The 18,965-nt window shown below is 39.9% G+C and overlaps 2 protein-coding genes across 3 annotated transcripts; both read right to left on the bottom strand.

The window, feature by feature from the left end:
* Positions 1–2,164: 2,164 nt before the first annotated feature.
* Positions 2,165–5,682, bottom strand: krtcap3 (keratinocyte associated protein 3). 2 transcript variants are annotated; one of them, XM_079283061.1, is made up of 6 exons: positions 5,596–5,682; positions 4,408–4,592; positions 3,685–3,744; positions 3,371–3,568; positions 3,022–3,156; positions 2,165–2,813 (listed from the first exon to the last, which is right to left on the bottom strand). In XM_079283061.1, the coding sequence occupies exons 1-6, from the start codon at positions 5,606–5,608 to the stop codon at positions 2,742–2,744; spliced, it is 663 nt and encodes a 220-aa protein (XP_079139187.1). In that variant the 5' UTR covers positions 5,609–5,682; the 3' UTR covers positions 2,165–2,741. The 2 variants fall into 2 exon arrangements, with proteins under 2 accessions (XP_079139187.1, XP_079139188.1); XM_079283062.1 differs by having other exon boundaries at positions 4,408–4,587; positions 5,592–5,625.
* A 311-nt stretch (positions 5,683–5,993) lies between these two features.
* Positions 5,994–18,667, bottom strand: LOC306790560 (nuclear receptor-binding protein-like). The gene is made up of 18 exons (XM_079286924.1): positions 18,597–18,667; positions 17,846–18,232; positions 17,111–17,233; positions 16,002–16,103; positions 15,768–15,857; positions 15,466–15,506; positions 15,257–15,351; positions 14,471–14,554; positions 13,953–14,011; positions 13,776–13,874; positions 13,498–13,630; positions 13,161–13,251; positions 12,799–12,849; positions 12,084–12,219; positions 11,807–11,860; positions 11,621–11,684; positions 8,724–8,779; positions 5,994–8,243 (listed from the first exon to the last, which is right to left on the bottom strand). Exons 2-18 carry the CDS (start codon positions 18,083–18,085, stop codon positions 8,184–8,186), a joined length of 1,578 nt encoding a protein of 525 aa, XP_079143050.1. The 5' UTR covers positions 18,086–18,232; positions 18,597–18,667; the 3' UTR covers positions 5,994–8,183.
* Between the last annotated feature and the right edge of the window lie 298 nt (positions 18,668–18,965).

Genomic DNA, 18,965 nt, shown 5'->3' with positions numbered 1-18,965 from the left:
CTCCGTTTTGCAGCTGGTTGCCTGCAGCGTGCAGCAGCCGACACAGCGTGCACGCGGATTCATCGTGACCGCGCAAGGACATGACAAAATTGGCCCCACTGGACGTTGCCTGCTGCAGGCTTACTGTACATAAAACAACAATAGCCTACTGATAAACATTTGTTTGCGAGAAACGGTGTATTTAATTGTAATAACGGCGAGAGAAGCTCATTTAATAAAGTCAGATGTGCTTTTAATTGCTGTTGATGATCATTTGTTGTCTTAACACAGAAAATAGGAAAAGTATGTCCGCGTTATGTGTCCTGTGTGAATGTGGGGGTGTTTGATGGGTTTGATAGATTGTTCACAGGTTAAAACGGGTGATGGGGAGTATATTTGTGAATGTATATACCCACCATAATTTGACATTGATATGTCATGGGTTCATCACACAATTTAAAGCATAAGTGAAGCTAAACACAGCTTGTGTGACTACAGTACGTTTTTGTGGTTCTCACTTGTACCAGAGAACTCAAAAAGCTTCAGAGCCACCAAGGATTCAACATTATACTCGAGGTCAAGTGAAGGCCATGTTGGGGTTAAACGGGATTCAATCTGAGACCTCATTAATACATGACAGTATCTGTATTACCAGACAGGACAAAAAGGGTGAAAAACAATTAAAAAACAGAAAAACTGCCACTGAAGTGAAGGAAGACACTGATTACTTCTGGGGTTAGGTGCAAGGAGTGACGGCAGTCTTCATGTAGAGAAGATGTGAACTAAAAATATATGGACAGGCAGAACAAAGTTAACATTATTAAAAAATCTTTATTAAACGTATATACTTCTGTAAAAACGTTTGGTGCCACACAAACAATGAAGCATTTCGCACATCCAAATTTGTAAATAAAAAAAATTTAAAAATCAGGTATTGTTACAAAATATAACATCTTTAACAAACGTTAGAGAGTTTACATCTCGGCTGCAGCAGGGGAAAAGATTAGTGATCGATTTCGTCCTATTGGGCCGTCCTGCTCGTTATTTAAAGAGATTAGAATTCTTCTCAGGAAATAACAATGCAATCACCGAAAGTTTTGTATTGTCTGCCATAAATTCAAATCAATGCGTTTTCTTTCATTTGCATAAATGTAGCTTTTCAACACAATCAATTTCAAGAAAATAACGCATGCTCATTTAATGGATGATAATCTAAGTCACAATAAATACCCTTTCACAAATAAGCGATTTGCTAGATCGTCAATTGATTTAAATTAATTAATTTTGATAAATGGACTGCATATATAAACTTCAGATATGGGAGATCCATTACTTCACAGGAAAAGATGTCCCCAAGAACCACATACCGGTATGTACTATATGCACTTAAGCCCTTCTGAAAATGCCAACACAGTATAATATCACATGTGACTTCACTTGAATTCAGTTAATTTAACCGTATTCAACAATAAGCTTACCTCATTTTCATCTTGTAATTTCAAATATAAATTAAATGTGTACTCTGAAATGGCAAAACAGATTTGTTGGGATTGTGTCAGTCAGCACGATGTCAATATTTATCCCTTACAGTCCGAGGATTAGTACTGCGTGATATGATTCTGTTCCACACAATTGAGCATGGCATTAGATTAACCGTCTCAACGCTGATCGGATCTTCTCTGTCGTTGCCTTGTGTGTGTGTGTGTGTGTGTGTGGGGGGGGGGGGGGGGGTCTGTGCCAGCTGAGGCGGCTGGCCCACATTCTGGTTTAACCTCTCAACATGACCCCACTTGGACATTCAACCACAGTACAGTGGAGTACACTGTATAGGAGCTTATCAGCCCTACATTTTCACATTGTTTGTGCCTTCTATCTTAGGCATATTTCTATGAAATTCAACTAGTCAAGGGTTTACCTGCAACATAAAGCCACAGCGACACAAATAATACAAACTACTTTCAAGAAGTGCAATTTAGCAATTTAATTTGAAGGCAAATACCGGTACTGTATCTGCAAAGAATTAAAGATACTTTATGGCAAACACAACGCACAATGGTTTGCTGAATGCATCCGAGTGTTTTAAAATCCATACAAACACTATAATACTAAAAACATTAAGAACAATAAAATATGAGTTTATAAAAGCTCAAATATACCTTCATTCAGCTAAAATAATCGAGAAACATTTTTGCTTGACAATAACATGTGTTTTCTTCATAAACAGAGGTTTCTTCATGGTGAAAGAAATGACATATGGCACAATTAAACCTGACCATGGATGGATATTAATAAGACTACATTTAAATCTCATTGTAGCTTCAACACACATACTGTATATGTTCACTGAATCCCAATAACTGCACAAAAGGATCTGCGCTTTGGACTGCACCTTCTGAAACGTACATTGTGTGAATATATTTTTGGGATGTTTCACTGTCAAATATTTTACCATGAGTTTCATCAGGGACAGATGCACTGACATCAACCCAACTTCATTCTGCGAATGATTCACACACAGGATAAACGTTTTGGTTCATACATGAAAACAAATAACCCATCCATGAATCAGGGTAAGTGGCTGTATGGCACCGCAGAGCAAGAACCAGGTTCTTAAAACTGATTTCACTCCTGTTCCACAGTAACACTCACCTATCTGACTGTAGGGCAAAATCTACTTGTCTCAACACAGGTGCAGCAATGCCTTTTGGGATTTAGCTGTGCTTGTCCACACAGAGTGGTGTCCTTCCTGCTTTTTTTTCCCGTTAGACGTCAGGTTTGAAGCGCCGTCCAATCAGGCGTTGGCTTTGGGCAGCGCACTCAGCTTCAACCTCCAACTGGAAAACAGAAAGGAAGGACAAAGTCTGTGTTCAGTCATCATGAGCGAGCAGGTTTGTCTTTTCTTTTTAACCTAGAGGAGAGGAGTATGACAGACCAAGTGGGAGTAGATGAGAGTGGAAGGGTTGTGTGTGTGTTTGGGATAGAACAATATGTGTGTGTGTGTACATCTGAGTCAGACAGAGATTCAGACAGCCCCCCACACACCTGCTCTTTGATGTAGCTGTTCCCACAGGGTGCCAGCCCTCTGAGAGCCAGTCCAACGATGAAGCACCAGACAGACACTCCAACCTCAACTGCTGCCAAGAGAGCACAAGTGATCCACAGTGCCAGGGTGGTGTCCTGAGAGACAGGAAGTGATGGGAACGTGGAGGAAAAAGTGTGCAATAAAGAAACACCACAAGGTCAAACATTTCTCCTGTGATGCTTTTCAGGAATTTCATGCCTCAGAAGTTGCATCTTGAAATGTGCCACAAAGATCTAATTGAGGGGAAAAAATAGAAAAGTGCAGAAGTATGAAGTGAGATGAAAATGTAAGAGAAGAGTTTAGACTCACATAGATTCGTGTGGTATCAAACGGACATCTGGCACTGACAGGTGAGCGAGCGTTGATGGGCACCTCTGTGACATTGCATCCCAGCATCAAACCCTCACCGTTGTGGGCAACAGTGATACCTATGGCCAAGAAGAGCCCAACGCAGCAGGCTGCTGAGAGCAGGGCATTCAGGAATGATGCTATTAGAAGTCCTATTTGCTGGAGAAGCAGAGACAAAACAATATAAAACAGAAGGCGAGGAAACTATTGAATCAACACAAAACAATTGACTGGAGTGATTAAATCAGCAGTTGAAAACAAATTAACGTTCTTACGAGTTTTAACACTGGAAGGTTCCTTGACACCACAATGGCAATAATCCCAGTGGCAATGCTCTGGAAGATTCAAATGACAAGATGATTGTTTCAGCTTTAGCAGGGTTTATGAAATGAAGTAGTAATCCTGGCCCCAAGGATTTGAGGGTGCAGTTTTCATTCGGGAGCCAGCCTAAGTAGACTTCAGACACAAAGAAAGTCTCACAAAAATAGTCTTACTAATGACGGTAACCGAGAAATCACCAATGCAAAGCAGTGCTGGTAAGATATGTTTTGTAACCTGTCCTTTTGTTCTATCTGTGCTGTAATACCCCATGTAGAGCACATAGTACGGCGTACATTTGACATGAACAGCATCTCATCATCAACAGCTGCCAGTTTATCTGACACCTCAATCTAACGAAGTCTACCCTGGAGCAACTAACAGGTTTGAAAAACCAGCTCAGTTGTAATAAGAGGCAAGTTGAGTCTCGATTGCTCGGAAAAATACACAACACTATCCAGAGCGAACGGTGGAAATCATGCTTGATGTTTACTGCATGTTAGTTCGTGAGTTATTCTAATGCACTGAGCACAGAAAGTCACAGGGAAGAAATCAACAGTTTTTTCATCACTCGCATTTTGATCAGGATTATTTTGCTTTTGAAAGTTGTGTAAACCTCTTGGTGCACACTGCAGATTTGACATTGACACAAAGGATGAATGTCTCAACTATTGACTCACCAGCAGGCCAGATGTGACTGAGATGATGTTGGCTATGGTGTATTCAGTGGTGGTATGCTGGCTGGGCTTGGAAATGTGGCGGAGGACACTGCCATGGACAATAGCTCCGAGAATGAAGTTGATATGGCCGATCAGGATGAGAGTTAATCCCATTTTCATCAGCCTCCTTGTCCCTTTGTCCTTATCTGGATGACAGAAATACAAAAAAAGACATACAATTATATTATTATTATGAGATACAGCTGATATGATCTAAAACATTCCCTGAGTGAAAGTTTGAAACTGGTTGGCTAGAGGGTAACAATAAATGATTCTACCTTTCACAACTGTGTTGTACACAAACATAGTAACACAACAATTCATATTCATTCATTCATTCTGTGTTATAGCCAGACCGATACTGGATTTTAAGGGCCAACACTGATACCAATATTAGAGTTTAAAAAGTCAAACAAAGACAAATAATCCTGTTAAATGACTTATTTCTGTCTTGCTATGACATTTACCTGATTTCCCATAATGCATTCATACATGTTTGTGCTTATATTTCATGCACATATCTATATACAGTGCATTTATATCACCAATATCCAAAGGCCTATATTTTGTGCAGCAAATATATTTTGTGTCATCTGTGATGTATAAACAGTAACAGCAGCATGACTTGCGTATGAAAATTATGTCAAATTTTGGGCTGGGCATAAACATCAAACAATAAACTTGCAACAAATGTGTCCATTTGATTTGATTTCTGATAAACACAATTGTCAACAGTAAGCATTTGGATGCCTAAAGCATGGATTGTTCTACATTACAACGTTTGCTTAGGGATGATACATGCATTTGCATAGAAAGGCTGCACTCACCGTGGGTGGCTCTTTGTGTACTGAGGGATGTGAGGAAGCAGTGAGGGCATGACGAGTTAGCTCACAACATGCAAATTACGAACCTCTTCTCTTGTCAGTCTATTTTAATGCTGACAGGACATTCACTCGAGGATAAAACAAGAGTAATTCATGTGATATTCACACCGACACGCGGAGATTTCAGAAGTGAAACCATCCTACCTGCATGCCAGCGGTCAGTTCCGCTCGTGGAGGGGAAACTAGCGTCGGACACACAACCTCCAGAACGTTACTTACCGAGCGCGAGGCGTTTTTAATAACAAGTCGCGATAGAACTACTCACCAAACGTGCACATCTCTGCTGTGTCGGGCGTTTCCCCTTTTTGAATCAATGAATGACCGTAGTTTTCGAGCAACTGTTCAGAAGCAGAAACTCCTAACGTCCCTCTGTCCACTTCCTGTATGACGTCAGGAAACACACCTGTGAATTACCTGCGTCTTGCTGGACACCGAGGGGCGCAAAAGTCATTCCACATTCACTATACGCGTCTTTCTCACAACCACCATCAGTCACAAAACCTGAACAATCTAAACACACAAAGTCAAAAACAAAACTTCATATATATGTACAATGTATAAAATGACGATTATAATAAAGTTTAAAACTTCCTTTTGGACCTGCTAAAAACAACAAAGTGAAGCATTTCACACATTTATTTGAAAGAATCGTCATACGTAGCAGATTATGTCAGGATACACGTCTCAGAAAAGACACACGCATTTACTGACACTCATGTCATGTACAAAATAGAAGAATATACAAAGCTCACATCCTCGAGTTACCCTGTATGATTATTTAATAACCAGTTTCAACACCATCAATAATTTGGATGGAAAATATAGTCAACAGAGAGAGGACAGAGACAGAGAGAGAGAGAGAGAGAGAGAGAGAGAGAGAGAGAGAGAGAGAGAGAGAGAGAGAGAGAGAGAGAGAGAGAGAGAGAGAGAGAGAGAGAGAGAGACTATAAAGCTGGTCTGGTGATCACATTGGTTGGTTTTTAACACGTCTCTGTACATGAAGTGCACTTACATTCTCCTGGCTGACTTTAAAACATATCTTTGGAATATACAATCTCAGCAGTTCACAAATAGAAAACTAAGTAAACATTACGATGGACTACACATGTATGTATAGCAAAAATGCAGATTGGAGAACACTAGTAGCCTGAGTACATTTAAATACTTCAGAAATATATGAGTGGAGATCATTGGATTATTATGATCTCACTGATGAGTTGACTAATTTTACATCATAACTCATCAACCAGCAAAAGAGGAATGTCTGCAAGTTACTAAATTAGTCTTCAATTAAACTGTCACTGTAATTATAAGACACAAGTATAGTCTCAAAAAAATGTTAAGTTATTATATCGACTAGTATCGTAACTGCATTTTTTTCTATACATCCTGAGAATGTTATATTTTCTTTGCTTTCTTCCTGCCGGTTTAAGTTCCTGAATTGTATGAGCGTTCAGAGACAGTAGTACCAGTTGGCCACGAAGAGTGCTGAGCCAAAATGTCACCAAAAAAAAAAAAGGCCACAGGAGACTCCCTGATTCCAATACAAGTCTAAGAAAGACATATTTGATGTACACATTTGTCTTCAAATTCAGGAGCCTCTGCGCTCTGTGAAGGTCCCAGCTTTATCAAATGCAAACAAAAGCAATAGAAACAAGAGACGTTGTGTTTTGGCTCAGACTCTCAACAATGTGGTCTGTGTGTGAAATCACAGTAAACATAAGGGAAATAAGTGAGGGAAAACACATGCTATACAGTGTCTTAAACATAAATAAAACATATGAGGCTCTCATACAGATGCATCAGGAAAAGGCTCGGTCCTCTTTCGACAGCATATGGCAGCTGAGTTCAGTACACAAGTCTCACATGAATGGGTTTTTATAGGAAGAGTAACATGTGTGAACCCAACAAGCAGCAAATGCATAAAATAATACAAACTGAGAAAAGAGGACTTTAAGGCATGTGCGTGGGCCCAGCATAAGGCAAACAGTAGAGTGAAACATAAAAAAAAACACAAACGAAAATTCAGTAACACTAAGTTCACAGTACCTCAAATTAACCAAGTAACCACTATCCAGAGAGGGCTGCCTCGACACCTGCCCAAAATATGATGTGCAGTTGTGCACATACATTTTGTTCGGTATCGAAGGCTTATATATATATATATATATATATATATATATATATATATATATATATTTGTCTATTATAAAGTCAACTGATAAAGCTGCTTCTGCCATCCAGTTTTCAAACTATTACATATATTTAACCTGCTGGTGACAGGAGGGTCAAACACATACAAGTCAAAGAGGCGGGAATGTTGATATATTTCATATTTTTTGCAAAACAAAAGGGAGCCGTTTCATCCCAACACAAAAAGGTTGGGCGATTCAATACATAAACACCTCACACTAAAATACAGCTGGGGCTTGAGAAAAAAAAAAAGTGTTTTAAAAAAAAGTAAAGCTGTCAGTAATTGTGTCAGTACTGTTGTGATCACGTGCCTGCTGCAGCATTAATGAGGTTAACAGCCAACGCACTCAAAGAAATTAAACACATATTTATGTATGTTTTGACTTTTACAATAAAAACGTGAAATCAATCCAGGTGGCCTTCTTTTGTAGTCGACTGGACTGCTGGATAAATGCTTTATGTTAAAGGCTTTCTGTGCTTTTGGAAGTTTTAATCCCTGATGCAGAGGAGAAATCCCACCCTTTTGGTCACATTACCACCTAAGGTTTAGTAAGAAAAAAAAAGCACGAAATATAGTCACCGTGTTGAGTAACCAAACAGAACATGTAACAGGGTTGAGAGTGTACTTATGAGACAGTAACATAGTTGAGGAAACCGTTGCTAGTGAAGAGCTTGGCTGAAGGATTCTTCTAGTAGAGCGTCAATTTTGTTTTGGTCCACCTGCGAACAGAAAATAACCATTTCAACAATCCAGGACATTACAGGTGACAGATAAGCCAGTCTGTTAGACAGTGGAGATACAGCTGAGACACACACACACACACACACACTGACAAACAGGAAGTCAGTCCAACAGGTTTTAAGTGTCCATGAAATCCACTAAGAGGAGTAAGTCATGAAGACAAATGCCGACATATGCTCTCACCCACAAAGAGATGGAGTGGCTGTATTACATTAGCGTGGGTGGGTAGGTAGGTGGGCACAACAGTACATGTGGAGCAGCGAATGTGCTCTTAGAGGCGTAGTTGTGTACGTGATGGATGGTATGACGAGTCAAGGGTCACCTCACCTTTTAAAGGAAACTGAATTTTCACAGTTTGGTACAAAAATAACACGCTCACCTACAGAACCACCCACACACGTTTGCCTGCAGCTTTGCGCGCACACACACACACACACACACACACACACAATACCCACCTCACTGATTAAGCCCAGCTGCACCAACTCTTCAGCCATCTCTTGAACGTTCTCATCTGAAAAACACACCAGTACAGTTAATAGTGACATGTAACTCACCATCTCTCTTGGAGTTATGCAAATACTATTAATACAACTCTACCTGTGAGAAAAGGTCAGGCTTAGGGTAAATACCATATTCAGAAAACATGGTCCAGATGCTGCTTTTAACACATCCCCCCCCCCCCCCCCCCCTTTAAACATGAAACACCATCAAACAGCCGTTGCTGCTGTTGCTCTTGGCATCTCTGAACCCATTTTTTCGTTGGGTGATACCATTTTTATTTTCCTGTGGACGTCTGGAAAGAATTAAGTGATATCCAATACAGTTAAGAAGGACAAAGAGTCTCGAATGGGACTCATCTGGAAGGAAAGTGGAAAAGCCAACATGTTTCAACCAGCATGGCCCTCATTAGTGCATGATCTGTTAAAACACGTCAGCTTTTGAAATATTTCTCGTTAGCCTTGCTATTAAGGGCTTAATAATGACTTCATGAATAGCCCTAAGCCTCTTCTCCTTGACTCAATGTTAGAGTGCCCAGAACTCTCTTTCTGGACTCATATTTTCCAATGTTGTAATGAGCCCTATGTTTGCCCCAAAATCCTAATTTACCCCTAGCTCATCAAACGTGTGTCCTTTTTTAAACCCAAAAATCATCTGTAAATTTCTAGTAAGACTTCTTTCAAGAATCAATATTCAACAATTATACATTTCCGAAGTAGAAAGGCAAACATTAAGATTTCTACACCAGCAGTAGTGTCAATAATCCTCTTAATGTTACGATGAAGCTACAAAACCTTTAGTTGTGTTAAATAACTCGTGCTCTGCCTGAGCTGTTCCTCTGACTGTACATCACATGGAAGTACTTGAAAGTACAAGGCAGTGTGCAGGAAAGTTAGTTCCCCAAAAAACTGAACTACAAGTGAACTACAAAGGGCATCAACAGCAGTTTAAACTAAATATATGCAGGATTGCACAAACTATGGAAACATTGGGAAAATACACTCAGAAGAAACCTGCTCAGAATTCCTGATATAAAATGTTCCATAACTTTTGATGCCTACTTCCTTTCGGTCTCTGACCATTTGCTTTTTTAAATAAATGGTCTCTAGTGAGAGTGTTTTTTTTACTGTTATTTGAGTTACCGCCCATATTAGGACATTCTTTGCTTGTGCTCAGTGAGCCGAGGATTTGTCATGGTCTACCGATTGTTAATAACCTAGCGATCAATTTACAACTATATGAGGAATGTAGCTGGGCAAGACAAACAAGTGGAGGAGATGGAGCATCCAAAAACGTTGACATTAAGAAAATAAAAACACCAGCAGCCCACAACTAGACGACGAACGGATTGATACTGGAGCCGAGTGAGAAGCGTCCTTGCATGTTTGCGTCTCGTGGTCTGAAAATCACGTAACTAACAAAATACAATTTAGTTTTGAGGAAAAACTCAGGCTTCAATTGTGAAAGGGTTTCAATTGAAGTAGAGTGTAGGAGAGCCATGCAAGGGGGGGGGGGGGACTGAAGTGGCTCAGTTTGCTTGTGACCCTGCACAGAGCACTTTTGGACTTTGGCGTGTTGATAAGTAAAGCTTTGAAGAATATCTCCTGATATCAGTAGGAGCGACTGTTTACAGGGGGGGGGGGGGGGGAGAAAAGAGGACGAGGTGTGTCTATGATGTGAATTAAGTATTAAGTATTAAGGTGCCAGTGTGCAAGAAAAGAAATATGATGTGAGAAAGAGAGCAGATGAAGTACAGAGTGTGTGCGAGAGAGAGAGAGAGAGAGAGATATGAGAGCCTGGGAAGAGATGGTCACATCTTGACACGGGAGGTGACAGCTGTCAGCTGCAGCCTTTCACAGGCCCGGCATTCCCCACACGCCTGCAACATTACACATGCCTACCATACCTGTGTTTGCATGTGCACATTGGATCATACTGCCCTCGTTTTTCTGACCAATGCAACAGTTGTGTTGTTTGTAGTTTCTTTCCCTGAATTAAATAAGTAGTGAATAAGTAGTTTGCCACGGGGAGTTCTTGTTTTTTTTCCCCACACAATGTTTATTTCAAGTCACTGTGGCCATTTAAGGCATTTATAAGGTTTTCGTGACACATAAGCGACAGTTAGTCTCCCTGCCTAAAATAGTCTTGCTACTGTATATCGTGACGCCATCCAACTTTAAACCCTCTCTGGAATCTCTCCCTCACTTCCCTACACGCTTCAGTGCACACATATGGAGAGGAAGTGTATGTCGAAGATCTGTGTGTGGTCAAATCTGAGACTACAGTGGATTTAGCAATGCAGTAATTTATACAGACATAACTCCATCATTAATCATCTCCACCTAATCAAATGTAACCCTACCGTTAGCCCTAAACCCAAGCTGTAAACCCTGAGTGTTTTTGATAGTTAAATGTTATTTGATAGTTAAATGTTATTTTGATTGTTAAATGTTATTGTTTGTTGTTGAATGTTATGCACCTTCCGCCACAACAAATTTCTTGCAGGTGAAAACTTGCTTGGCAATAAATGGTTCTGATTCTGATTCTAAACTGTCCAGATGGATACAACGACTACATCTCATGAAAACCGTCCTGCTTAGAAAGAACTCGCATGCATGAACACGTATCGTTCCCTCTTTCCCCCCCAACATACCGTATGCTTTCTTTTGTTTTAGCAAACAATTTCACACCACTTCAGATGTAGTGAAACTTGACTTTGAACTTAGAATGTTGAATTTCAGCGTTAAAAAAAGCTGTGTGGAAATTTTAGGATGTGGGCACACAACAACAAAACATAGTGACTGAATCTTGAAGCTCTGCGAACGACTAAGTGTGACAAAGGGGAGGGACTTACGAGGTAACATGTCACAGCTTAGATGTCTATTCAGTTTATCCTCCAGTTTCAGCAGTAATGTTAGCTAAAAGGAGAGAAAGATACAATTATTATTATTACTATACTTCTGACACAGACTAACAGATGGTTGGAATATGGTGTTAAACAATAAATAGTTAACCAACAAATACTAGTGCAGAGACTTACGTGATACTTTGCTCCCTCCTCGACAGATTCAACGTTGCACTGCATATGAATGACCTGCAGAAGAAGTATGGGACTCTAAATATGAATGTTTCTCAACTGGTGTTGAGATTTCAGAACAGCACACTCCTCTACCACAGCAAATACACAGTATACATGTTGATTCAGTGACTGACCGGGACAATTCTAAATTGTTAGCATCAGGATGCTAACTTGTAAAATGTCACCATTGTGATTGTATCTTCCTTTTGTAATAAGCAGCACAATCAGTAGTACACACCCGTCGTGTCTCGAGCTCTGCAGGTTCGGGGGTGGGGGATTTGACCAAGGGGACGACAATGGGAGATTTAATAGTCTCCTGTTGAGGCTGCTGAGGACAGGGCAGCCCGAACGCCGTCATTGGATAAATACCGTTCCTGATTCAGGGAAGGAGAGACAAAACAGAGACATGGAGAGGTGGATAAGACATAGCAGATGGAATGAAAGAGAGGGGGGAGAGGAGTTGGACAAAGATGAGTCATATAAAGTAATTAAGCAACAATGATGAAAAAGTTTGAGGTAAAGTCAGAAATTAAAGAAGAGATGAAAGAAATGAGGTGAAAAAGAAGAGAGAATTGAACAAAATCACCTTTTTGAAACTACATCATATATAAGAAAACCAAACATGTAGTATTCAAAATGAAGAGTCTTTGTTTCTCTTTCCACATAGTCAAACATTTACAACCTGAATTACTAATGTGTACCACAAAAGTAACACATAATTCAATAAAAAACGAAATCTTTTCAATTCAGTACATTTAGATAAAACACAAAGTCTGTGAAAAGTCCAGAACTCGTGTTTTAGGAGGGTGTTATATCATAGCTAGATGATTAATGGAAGATTCATTACAATAGTCCGGTGGCTCAATGCTGCCCCCATGTGGCCGGATAGTGTTTCTTTTTGGGGTTTAGAGAAATTGAGAGTTTGCTGGGACTCGTGCTGCTTTCCTTCTTACCTCACATCCTCCAGGAATTTATCAAGCTCCAAGGCAGGAAACTGTGAAAGCCTACAGAAGAAATAAAGTTAGATGCTGCAGCTTGAAATAAGATAATAAGCGTTCCTACAAACTCAGAAAATCCTTGAGGATTTACGAGTAATGAGAAACACATACCAACAAACAATATTATTCATAATAATAATAATAATATATTTTCTATGTTTTTTCACTTTTCTGCCATTATATTGTTATTCACATCTTCCTGTACGGAACATATTGCTGTTATAACAAATACCTCTATCTGAATGACTCCTGTTACTATTTGTGCTGTGTTCAGCTCACTGACATAATATTTATGGAGACCAGCTTCCGGCCCTTACTTGAGCTGAACATCCTCTTTCCTCTCAGCGACGACCAGGTCGGGGTCCAGGTTCTTCATGATCTCCTCCAGGGCGTTCTCAGGAATCATGTCTGGACAATTATAAACCGTCTGTCATTAGGTGATGCTGGTAGTCAGCATAGATTTCCAACTTTCTCCCCCAGCCTTTGTCTACCTTCTGCTGGGGGCTGTGAGAGACCTGTTTTACATTACTCATAACCATATGATCAAGTGTTTGTACAGAAAAAGGTGATTTCTAATTGCATATATAGGCACCTCTTCCTGCTCAGCTAGCTCACAAGTTTTGTCTTATTTGGTCAATTGTTTTAAAGACTCACGGTGGTGGCTCACAATACAATGTGCAGCCAGCAGTTTCAGCAGCGGTACTTCAAACAGAGCTTGGTTGAACAGCAGCTCTCGGGCTGTGGGCCTTGTACAGGGATCACACTCGAGGCACTTCTGGATTAACTCCTACAGAAACAAACATCTGGGTCACACACTTCTGCACACAACATCTTGGATGCACACATGGGACTTTCAAATAAACGATGAAGACACGTGATCTTTCAAGATGCACGTGAACATGCAAACACACGGTCCACTCTCTCCCTCTCACCCTCTGCAGTGGGTCCTCCAGTAACTGAATGGCGTTGTTGATGGCCTCCTGAGAAACTAAAGAGGACTCTCCGTTCCCCTGGACATCCAAGAGAGCCATCTGCAACACACCGAACATGTTAACCTATTTAAGAAAGGACTCAGGCCGTCCTATAATGCACCATGGGCCACATCTCACCTCTAAGGCACACACGCCAAACGAGTAGATGTCTACAGCCGTGGTGACATCGTCAACAGCTACAATGAGGAAAGGAACAAAAAGAAGAGAAATAAGTACAGATGTAATATCATAGACCTAAATATGCCCTTCACCTGTCAAGTAGCAAGAGCTGGAATCAAATGCGTGGTCAGATTAGTCTTGTTCACTTCTTTGAAAAGATATTTTCTGATTTAAATCAATCTTAGATTCAGACAAAGCTCTTTCAGAGTTGATCGTGTTAAGACAACATTTAAAACACTAACACTTAGAAGCCTGACATATTATGTTTAATAAAAAATGGTTTCATAGAAACACATATTCATCAAACAGCGGAATTGCACAACACTTCTATTGTGCTATACCACTATATGATCTGGTCATATCTTCTGACATCTTGCTAACACATCTGTATAATCCACTTTACTGTGAAGGTCGGGACACAGTCATTATCAGGAACAACAGCAATAACTATAAAGGGTCATCACGGTCAAGTCTACCTCCATATTCTGGGGCAAAGAAGTGCAAGTTCTTCTGTTCCTCGGGACACGTCTTCACGTGATTGTTGATGGTGTCTGGGGCGACTGCAGATGAGACAGGAGGAGAGAATATGGAGGGTGTATAGATGAAAAGAGTGAGAGAAGTGAGTAAGAAGCAGGATTCAGTAGACCAAGGAAGTTGAGGAAGACAAGAAAGAAAGTATGTGAAAGAGGGCGGGACAAGAGGCAGCGAAAAATAACATCGTTATGTCATCGATAACATGATCTGCAACAAGATGTTGCCTTCGATTTTGAATGTCCAAATATCGCAGAAGTGTCTTTTCCTGGTTTTTAAGGCTTTCTGATTTTCTAGTTTATCTACTTTATTTAGCTTTTACCTATTACTGATTATCTAAAACATAATTGTGTACATCTTTTGTGTGAAAACAATAGCCAACGCCTACAATAGCATTACAATATCAACTCATTGAGGTATTTGATCAGAACTATTATGAGATATTATTTTCTTCATATGGCCCAGCCCTTAATGCCGCCTTTGTCTTCATCTAAACCACTGCGTAAGCATTATTGCAGTACACTAGAAACCAGAAATACGTTAAATATTTTCCCATGTGTGCGTTTCCTTTCGTGTACGGGTTGCAATGATTTAGGTTGTCCGTTGCTTGTTTCTTCTTTGCACTGGAACTGATCTACCATGCTGAAACAAAACATCACCACCAACTCTGTTGCATGGAACAAGAATAACATATCTCGTATTTCTAGGAGGAAAGTTGCGTGACTCTATACCTGATCCGATCTTGATGAGTCCGTTGTGTTGGATGAAGATGGTGTCACAGGTCAGGTTGCCATGGATGATGGGAGGGTCACACGAGTGGAGATAACTGAAGAAAAAAACATCCACAAATACAGACTTCATTAGGAAGGGAATGGCTTGTTTTTAATGTGAGTGCATTTTTCATCAAATTGAACAGAATGTCTGAAAAGGTGAGACCAACCTGAGAGCAGACAGGATCTGTGTGCACCATCTCTTCCAAGCCTGTAGGACCATACACCTTATCAGAGCTCTTACTAGCTGCTTTCCAATACGGAGTAACTATTACTTACATAAGTGATTTCATACACAGGATATTTACAAACTCTTTCTTCAATTTGCCAACAGCCAATTAATGCTTCAATTAATAAACTATTCATTCTCGCTTTGGAAAGCTTGAATCTACTCAATGCTGTGATAAAAAGGGTCAGACTTTCATAGACCGTTATTCTATTTAATTCTAATTTACATACAATCAGTTATTACCTTTTCATTCATGGATTTGTGATTCTTCTTTGTCTTCTTTAGAAACTGTTTCAAGCTTCCTGATGACATGTATTCAGTGATGAAAATCACCTGAGGGAGAGGAAGAAATTAGGGGAAACTTCATGTGCAGACATCGTTCAAATAGAAAGCAAAAAATACATTTTTTTGAAAATGATGATTTTATTTATGAAGACTGCTAAAAGTATCAATAACCAGCTGAGGTCTGAGACTCACCCTCGCCCGGTTCTCTTTGGTGTCGGCCCAGTACTTGTGAAACTTGACGATGTTTGCATGTTCCAAATGGATCAGTTTATCAAATACTGCCTTCACTTTCTCCTAAACACACGGGAAATACAAAATATGATCAATTATATAATATGTTACAACACTTATTAATACAGACACATTCTGACTCTTCTGTTCCTGATTGGTGAGTAATATGTCTGAAGCAACCATTCATATGAACAAACCATAGTTTTGTCCTTCTTCCAATGGGTGGCCAAACCCTCGTCTCACTCAGGATGTGATATTAAACATAATACATACATGCAAAAATAACAAAAACAAAAGGACCCCGCAACTGTTTTGATGATTGAGAAATTGTTGAAGTCATCTTTTAAGCATAAATGCCAAACACTCCCGAGTTCCAGCTTCTCAAATGTGAGGATTTGATGCTGATCTTTTACACATTTGATAGTCGATGAAATATTATTGGGTTTTGGACTGTTGGTTCTGTTTTTACATTTTCTAGACTGAATGGCTAATCAAGAAAAGAATTGGGAGATTGATCGATGATGAAAATAATATATTTCTGCAACTCTTTAATACACGATGAGAGAGATACTGTGACAGTAGTACAATGTACACAGATTATCATGTAAACCTGGACAGTCTATAACTGCTTTATAACGGGACTTTTTTACTTAACTCAACACTTTATTGTAAGGAAGCTCTTTAAATGCCAACAACCATACACCACTGACTTCCCTAATTCATGATCCTTACATTATATCAATACTATTATGAATCAAAGTTACACGATTGATCTGTAAGGCAGGGAACCTCTTAAACTCCACTGGCATTGTTTGACACTGGTTTTTCCACATTGCAGACCAAGAGCTGCGTCATTCTCACCACTACAACGTGTTCGTGAACACCAGAGTAAAATAAGTTTTACCCAATTTATCGTAATACTTTTCATCCTGTATACGTGCTTGAACTAATGAGGCACAAAAATGTGAAAATGTTCTCTTCACTTTTATAAGTTTTGGGGTGAAATCACGACCACACTTTAGCAAGTATCTTTAACTGTTGTTTTCCAACATACTGTAACACTGACTCACCTCAAGCTGTTTGAAGTTCTTCTTCTCTGAGATCATGACTTCGTTCCATACTACCTCTACCCCTTCCTCTGTGTCCATGGCCAAGTATGCATCATCTATCCCTGGGACATTACGCTGATTCACCTACAGTAGAAATGAACAGAAAATAGCTTATCAGACAATCTATTTCCATGGTGACATGAAATACAAGACACAGAAACAGTTCACATAATAGAAAACAGTCAATACTGTCACCCTCCTGTTTCAGCTGACGTGGTGAAGAAATACTTGTGCTGTTAACCATAACTTCTGCATATGAACACTGAACAAAGATATGCTGTTTGATAATAACTCGTATCAGATGAAGTAAAGGCTTGAAATACTACTGAACCTGACCAAACCACAAAAAGACCAATTTTTAAGGCGCAAACCCGTTTTTTCACACTAAAATCTATTGATAAGTTTGCTGTAAAAAGTCATAAGAGTTCACATTCAGAATATTAATTAGCTTGTTTGCATCTCACTTAAATGTAATCTAAAATGTAATGCAGATCTAAGATCTACATCACAATATTACTGCATCCTTTATTCCAGTCGGTTAACAGTCAAGGGCCAAACGTAATTTTGAATTTTGATTTGTGCAGACATGTGATATGTCCCATAATGACTTTTACCTTCCAGATGGTTTGAACAGTTAATAATTAGTCCATGATTTTCAGTCGATACCATCAAAGCACAGCTCCCTGCCGCTCTTACCTCCTCTCTGCGTTTCTGCCAGCGGCCGCAGGGACTCTCTTCCAGAATGTCTGACTCATCTTCGCTCTCGTCCTCATCCTCCGTTGCTGTGGTGGCTGGAGGTTGTATGCAGGCCACAGACGAAGAGACAGATGCTCCACCTTCTACCTGTTGAACAGTACTGGACATGTGCACTGCTGGGACCTCTGGCTTGTTTCCCTCTGTACCTGGAGCTCCTACCTCATGTGCCTCCAACATCATGACACAAACTTGTATGCTTGCTCCTGTTCCTGGGCTGAAACAAGTTCTAGGAAGCCTCTTTCTTGCTTTCTCCTCTCTGTTTGAGCTGCTCACACGTCCATTTTATTCTCTGGCCTGGCTTTTAACAAGGTAGAGCTCAATGAGGGTCTGTAAACAAATGACACATGTTTAGATTTGTAGCCTTTGGTAATAACATTACAAATATCTTTTCTAACGTAAAGTCGCCCCACCTAGCTATTAATTAACGTCACCTACTGAGAGACGAACTTATCTCATATGCTTTATTGGTAAAGTTAACAGTTACAGGACCCTAAAACATCAGTCAATCAAACGAACTAGCTCCCAATTCTAGTTACTATAACTGTAGATGTGTGTTGCTAATGTCAGACGTTAGCTTAGAGAAGTTCAGCCTCCCAGTCCTTTGCTAACTTTCCCCCGGCTAACAAGCCAATGACACGTAAATAAACAAACAACTAACATAAAGTTAACTAGCAAGATATATAAATCCTACCGTGGAACAGGAAACTACCGCCGAACAAAGAGCCCTTGGTTACATACTGGTGAAAAGTCAGTAAAAGGAGATGCTTTTAGACAAAACATGCTAGCTAGTTCGTCATAAAATATGTTGTTGGGTTTCAAGTCCCTTTCTCGTAGCAGAAGTGGGAGGGGCGGGGCCGCAGTTCAGGAGCGCTTCATTGCGCGTAGAAAACGCAGTGGTGTCGAGTTACTACTCGACCAGCAAAATAAAACACACATGAAGTTTGAATGATACATATTGCATTAAATACAAGGTTAAAACGTACCCTATACTAACAAGATACTGTAGCTAATTCAGTTAATGTTGTACTAATTCCGAATGTACAGAGTGTTCATTCATAAT

Source organism: Melanostigma gelatinosum (assembly GCF_949748355.1).
Source record: "Melanostigma gelatinosum genome assembly, chromosome: 2".
NCBI classification, from domain to species: Eukaryota; Metazoa; Chordata; class Actinopteri; order Perciformes; family Zoarcidae; genus Melanostigma; species Melanostigma gelatinosum.
The sequence above is the reverse complement of the archived record's forward strand: the minus strand, read 5'-3'. Positions and strand labels throughout refer to the sequence as shown.